This window comes from Asparagus officinalis, chromosome 7 (genome assembly GCF_001876935.1).
Source record: "Asparagus officinalis chromosome 7, Aspof.V1, whole genome shotgun sequence".
NCBI lineage: Eukaryota > Viridiplantae > Streptophyta > Magnoliopsida > Asparagales > Asparagaceae > Asparagus > Asparagus officinalis.
The window spans coordinates 66,008,898-66,016,259 of NC_033800.1; the positions used below are offsets into that span (position 1 = coordinate 66,008,898).

The 7,362-nt window shown below is 32.1% G+C and overlaps 1 protein-coding gene across 1 annotated transcript; it reads left to right on the forward strand.

The window, feature by feature from the left end:
- On the forward strand, positions 605-2,969 carry LOC109847270 (chlorophyllide a oxygenase, chloroplastic-like). The gene is made up of 4 exons (XM_020416509.1): positions 605-615; positions 1,921-1,997; positions 2,435-2,619; positions 2,718-2,969. Exons 1-4 carry the CDS (start codon positions 605-607, stop codon positions 2,889-2,891), a joined length of 447 nt encoding a protein of 148 aa, XP_020272098.1. The 3' UTR covers positions 2,892-2,969.

The window sequence follows — 7,362 nt, forward strand, 5'->3', positions numbered from 1 at the left end:
TCGGGTTTTTGGGCCTGGGCTATTTTTTCTAAATTGTTTTCAGAAACATGTTTGTATTAGCTCTTATGTTATTAAAGGGGAGATTAGGGCAACTTGTAAGATTGACGAAAATAGTAAAATTTTCTCCTGCGGTGGTCATGGACGTAGCTTTTCACATCGAGAAGTGAACCACGTAAATCTTGTGTGTTTTGTGTGATTGTTTTCTCTCTCTTCTCTCTCATCTCTATTTCCAAATCGCATCAGGGGTTAGATAAAACCCTAACAAGAAACATAACCAAATATATGGCATTGAGAATAGTCCAAAGGGGAACAATACAGTTTGAGTATGGAGTAGCATTATTGAGCACTACGGAAGGAGTAAAATTGATTAGAAGAATAATTGAGAGTGCTTGAGTCCAGAGAGATCAAGGAACAAGGGAATAAGTGGAAGACAATGTGTTGCATCAAGAACATGATAATGTTTTCCACGATACTTTCAAAACACACCATTGGAAAAAGACAAATGTCTTGGATCTGGGCTTCCAGCATGTAAATTTTGTGTATTCGTCTTGGGTTTGGGCTTTCAGTATTTAAATTTTGTGTTGAAATCTAACGTTGGTTAACGATGGCTGAGAGGTATGTCTTGAATTAAAAAAAGAGATTTAAGAGAATAGTCACCCTAAATCTTGATCTACCTAGAGGGGAAAAATTGTAAGAATCATACTTGTTTGAGGCACATATCAGCAATTTCAATGATCTGGGGACTAATCATTGAATCTAAGGGACCAATTTGAAAGGCCCATCTGCAAAAGTTAAAACTGTTTTTCTTTCCCGCAAGTCTACTTTCATTTATAACTAAAGGAAAACCTTAAAGTGAACAGTAGAGATTCTGATTATCCACATATTTATCTCCAATTAAACATTCCCTTTGTTCTCTCTCTACGTTTCCCCATTCGTATTTGGGAAAAACCACCCCAACCCACGTTCTCTCTCCTTCTCTATCTCTCTCACCCTTCTCTCTTCTTACCTCTTCCCCTCTTTCTTCTCTCCTTTGAATCCTCAACAAAAACCCTAAAAATGCGATCTCTAGCCTCTCTGCTTCCTTTGTCTCCTCACGGTCCATGGCCGCCACCGCCTCCGATGTCTTTCAGAAAGTTCAGATCACCAGGGATGACACCGTGAGCTGCTCTTCCTTTCCCACTTTATTTTTTCTCGATCTCTAATTTGATCTTCAAAGCACTAACTTCTCTGAGAAATCCTTCTCTTCCTATTTTTTGACTTTTTCATATAATAAACTGATTACTTAGTTTCAAAGGGTTTCGATCTTTAGCGTTAGGGTTTTGAAGCAGGGGACTCTTGGAATATACAATAAAAGTTAGGGTTTCGATCTTTAGTGTTAGGGTTTCGGTCCTTTAATTTCTTTCTCTCTTTGATATTTCGTGGTGATTGTCATTTTTCTATCTGGGTGTTCACGGTGATCAGTTTTCATATTGAAAATCTTCGAGGTTGGCGATTTGATTTTTTTTGTAGATTTTGTATTCGCTTTCATCTGTCCCCTTTTGTTGTTGTCGAAAAATTTTCATAGAAATATTTATTTCCTAGGCTGTTGATTTGGAATCTAGATCTAGAGTTGTGATAACTGATTTTGCAACCAACTGAATTTTGATTTTATTTTTTCTAAATAATATTTAATGAAAATTTTCCCTTTGTTATTATTATATGATTTTAGAAGTAACTTATCTTCTTTAGGGGGAAAAAAGCTAATTTCTGTTTATAATTTGCTTATTTAGATAAAGGAGCAATGAAGGAAGAATCAAATCAAAGTACATTTTGGATGACATGTTTCTACTTGAGATATTGGAGCAGTTTATACATCTCTTTCCCCTAATAAGTTTTAGAGATCACTGTTCAGATCAATGGCATCAAATACTGACCAAATAGAAGAGCCATCTTCTCACAGTCCTGCCCACTACATCTCGGGTCAGTGAATGAAGGAAGAATCCAATGCCCTTATCATGGTAAGACTACAAAATTTGATACATGCTTATTATATTTGCTTCAATATGATCGGCAGTGCCATGTTCTTCACAGTTGGACATATAAATGAAGTATGAGGAAGGAAGATTGTATAGGAATTTAATTTTAGTAATTGGGGTTGTATATAGTTTCTTTTCATGCTTAATTATTAAAAAGTTAGTGCTAGGGAATATACATGTATGTGGTGCTATTCCAGTATTATGTTGAAACTATTCAGTAACTTACAAAAAATGGGACCAATATTTCTGTTGGCTCCATTTTAAGGTTAATATTTTGTTAGTTTTCAAAAGAACATCACAGCCCAGAATCATATATTGACATCAATTTTGTCAGGGTCATATTCTGCAGCAATACTTTCTTCTATAGGAAAAAGCCATAATCAAGTTCTTCATTACTTGACATCACCTTTTTTTTTCAGGATGGGAGTATTCAACTGATGGAAAATGTGAGAAAATGCCATCTACCCGCAAGCTTAATGTGCAAATAAAATCTTTACCATGTTTCAAAAACGAAGGAATGGTCTGGATTTGGCCAGGTGATGAACCTCCAATGGCTATTCTTCCTTCTTTGCAACCTCCTCCGGGATTTCAAATTCATGCAGAGGTATGATGTTGTACACTAATCATTAAATATTTCAATCAAACATGTGGAATATGTTGAAGGGAATTAGTACATTCTTACCTTTGTTTTCATGTGAGCAGATTGTGATGGAGCTACCAGTAGAGCACGGGCTTCTCCTTGACAATATTCTAGACCTTGCACATGCTCCTTTTACTCATACTTCCACCTTTGCAAAGGGATGGAGTGTTCCAAGGTATGGATTTATTTTGAAGATGTCTACAATTCATTCAATCATGAGGTTGAAAATAGAATGAGAAGAGAAAATAGAGACTAAGAGCATATGAACATGTATTCACTGGTTTCTCATGCAAATAAATGGTTCATGTTTTGATTAGTTCATGTTTTGATTAGTTGTTCATCACTATTATTGTGAGGTTGACTCGTAGTAGGATTCTAAGTTGTAAGTATCAGAAAGAGTACTAAGGGTTTGTTTTCCTTGATAACGTTAGATACTTGATTAGTTCATGTTTTGATTAGTTGTTCATCTTCATGATAATCTAATGTAACTCATTTATTTTCTTCGCATCATAGATAGTGAAATAAGCCCGCATTTCTAGAATGATATCCTTGCAATATTTTCATAAGTGAAATTATTTGTTGAATGTTGTCCATCTACAGATGTTTTAAGTACAATGATACTGTTCATTTGCTGCATTTTTAGCATGTTTGACCTTTCTTTAACTTATACCCTTGCTATTGATTTTCTGAATGACATTGGAGCAATGAATTAGTTCCAATTTTACATTCTCCGGTATATCTGGTTCAATATCATTTCCTATTCACGGTTAATTAGTTGAATATGAGTAGCATTTATTGATTTATACCAATTGTTCATTATCATAGACATACAACCATTAACAGAATGGTAATATTTCTTTGGTTCAGGTACTGAAAGGAAGAGACTGAAAGGAGGCAGAGAAAAGAAAACTAATGGAGAACAAAAGAGATCCTACTTTTGCTGTTCCAAAACAATATATTTTGGACTAAGTTTAGTAATTATCAATAATGATTACAATAATGACTATATATTTATGCTTTGTTTTATAAGTTCAATTTCAGATCTTAGTTTTCTAGAACATAAAGCTTTCATGTAAGATTTAATACTACTGCATATCATATATAGTTATATATAGTCCATGTAAGACTTATTAGTACTGTTTGTGTGTGTATGTTTTTGAAATAAATATTGAATTGAACTGATGCATGCGATATAAACCTTAAAAAACTTTCTGAATTAATTTATTTAAAATGTAAGTCTATACATACTAAGCTGGGTAGCATATGAAGAGATTAGGAATACTTGGTATTATACAAAACAAGTAAACTGTAATTTCATTCTGAGGAAAAGCTTGAACAACTAAACAAGGAAAATTGTTCAAATGCTTAATAACGATTTGACAAATTTTGCTTAATAGGTGATCGTCTGGCTTACTATCAGGGAAATTGTGTACCATTAGTAAATTTAAGGTGTACACCAAAAGGATCGGATAACCGTGCTTTGCACGAGGTGCACACTATGTATTCTAATGATTCAACTCCAATATTCTTAATGTAGCAAATAAAAAAAGGAGAACCAATAGAAGTGGAAAAGAGTACTAACTTCTGGAGGACTTGGCAACCACTTCTGAAGAGTTATCAACCATAGTTTATGTGTGAATATTTGTGTTGCTTATGTCTAATCATATTATGTAGTTGTAATTATGCAGGGGTTTAAGATGTATCTTGAAACTTTATTTCGATACTTTTGTAATTATGTAATTGCAATAGATTTGATCTTTTTTATATGTATATGTAAAACATTTGTTGTTTTATTCAAAAACTTATACATGTTTACAGGAGCAGAAATAACATCATATATCATAGTTGTAATGTTAAATGCCAACATCAAACAGCGCAGGTACAACCACTTCTGAAGAGTTATCAACCATAGTTTATGTGTGAATATTTGTGTTGCTTATGTCTAATCATATTATGTAGTTGTAATTATGCAAAGGTTTAAGATGTATCTTGAAACTTTATTTCGATACTTTTGTAATTATGTAATTGCAATAGATTTGATCTTTTTTATATGTATATGTAAAACATTTGTTGTTTTATTCAAAAACTTATACATGTTTACAGGAGCAGAAATAACATCATATATCATAGTTGTAATGTTAAATGCCAACATCAAACAGCGCAGGTACAACCACTTCTGAAGAGTTATCAACCATAGTTTATGTGTGAATATTTGTGTTGCTTATGTCTAATCATATTATGTAGTTGTAATTATGCAAAGGTTTAAGATGTATCTTGAAACTTTATTTCGATACTTTTGTAATTATGTAATTGCAATAGATTTGATCTTTTTTATATGTATATGTAAAACATTTGTTGTTTTATTCAAAAACTTATACATGTTTACAGGAGCAGAAATAACATCATATATCATAGTTGTAATGTTAAATGCCAACATCAAACAGCGCAGGTACAACCACTTCTGAAGAGTTATCAACCATAGTTTATGTGTGAATATTTGTGTTGCTTATGTCTAATCATATTATGTAGTTGTAATTATGCAAAGGTTTAAGATGTATCTTGAAACTTTATTTCGATACTTTTGTAATTATGTAATTGCAATAGATTTGATCTTTTTTATATGTATATGTAAAACATTTGTTGTTTTATTCAAAAACTTATACATGTTTACAGGAGCAGAAATAACATCATATATCATAGTTGTAATGTTAAATGCCAACATCAAACAGCGCAGGTACAACCACTTCTGAAGAGTTATCAACCATAGTTTATGTGTGAATATTTGTGTTGCTTATGTCTAATCATATTATGTAGTTGTAATTATGCAAAGGTTTAAGATGTATCTTGAAACTTTATTTCGATACTTTTGTAATTATGTAATTGCAATAGATTTGATCTTTTTTATATGTATATGTAAAACATTTGTTGTTTTATTCAAAAACTTATACATGTTTACAGGAGCAGAAATAACATCATATATCATAGTTGTAATGTTAAATGCCAACATCAAACAGCGCAGGTACAACCACTTCTGAAGAGTTATCAACCATAGTTTATGTGTGAATATTTGTGTTGCTTATGTCTAATCATATTATGTAGTTGTAATTATGCAAAGGTTTAAGATGTATCTTGAAACTTTATTTCGATACTTTTGTAATTATGTAATTGCAATAGATTTGATCTTTTTTATATGTATATGTAAAACATTTGTTGTTTTATTCAAAAACTTATACATGTTTACAGGAGCAGAAATAACATCATATATCATAGTTGTAATGTTAAATGCCAACATCAAACAGCGCAGGTACAACCACTTCTGAAGAGTTATCAACCATAGTTTATGTGTGAATATTTGTGTTGCTTATGTCTAATCATATTATGTAGTTGTAATTATGCAAAGGTTTAAGATGTATCTTGAAACTTTATTTCGATACTTTTGTAATTATGTAATTGCAATAGATTTGATCTTTTTTATATGTATATGTAAAACATTTGTTGTTTTATTCAAAAACTTATACATGTTTACAGGAGCAGAAATAACATCATATATCATAGTTGTAATGTTAAATGCCAACATCAAACAGCGCAGGTACAACCACTTCTGAAGAGTTATCAACCATAGTTTATGTGTGAATATTTGTGTTGCTTATGTCTAATCATATTATGTAGTTGTAATTATGCAAAGGTTTAAGATGTATCTTGAAACTTTATTTCGATACTTTTGTAATTATGTAATTGCAATAGATTTGATCTTTTTTATATGTATATGTAAAACATTTGTTGTTTTATTCAAAAACTTATACATGTTTACAGGAGCAGAAATAACATCATATATCATAGTTGTAATGTTAAATGCCAACATCAAACAGCGCAGGTACAACCACTTCTGAAGAGTTATCAACCATAGTTTATGTGTGAATATTTGTGTTGCTTATGTCTAATCATATTATGTAGTTGTAATTATGCAAAGGTTTAAGATGTATCTTGAAACTTTATTTCGATACTTTTGTAATTATGTAATTGCAATAGATTTGATCTTTTTTATATGTATATGTAAAACATTTGTTGTTTTATTCAAAAACTTATACATGTTTACAGGAGCAGAAATAACATCATATATCATAGTTGTAATGTTAAATGCCAACATCAAACAGCGCAGGTACAACCACTTCTGAAGAGTTATCAACCATAGTTTATGTGTGAATATTTGTGTTGCTTATGTCTAATCATATTATGTAGTTGTAATTATGCAAAGGTTTAAGATGTAACGCAAGTCGGAGAGATCACAGGAAAAACGCTCAGGCACTGCAGAAAACACCCACATACACAATCTTCAAGCGGAGAAAAAAGCAAGCAAAATCTTAAGGCGGACAGAGGATTGATGAAGACAGTAAAAAGGATCTGATTCTCACCTCGATGAACGCACATTCTCTTGAACTACTCTTCAGTGCGGCAGCCAGGCATTCGATGAAGAGTGTAAAATGATTATTCTTCAACCAGCATTAGATCCCACACCAACTCCGTTTATTCAAATAGTTCCATAGATTCAGATCAAACTCACATGTACCAATGAACACTCCGCAAAACTCCAAACTACAGTTCCAGTTCATATATCATATTCATTTTCAATCATAGTCATTAATACCACCCACAACCAACAGCCAGTATCAGAGCCTTGAGCATCGGCATCCTCGAACCCCAAGAACA

What these genes read in the sequence shown, in the direction of transcription:
- LOC109847270 (XM_020416509.1), top strand. An exon ending in AATCCAATGCCCTTATCATG is followed by an intron (nt 1,998 to 2,434) that starts GTAAGACTACAA and finishes TTTTTTTTTCAG; the next exon opens with GATGGGAGTATTCAACTGAT. An exon ending in GATTTCAAATTCATGCAGAG is followed by an intron (nt 2,620 to 2,717) that starts GTATGATGTTGT and finishes TCATGTGAGCAG; the next exon opens with ATTGTGATGGAGCTACCAGT.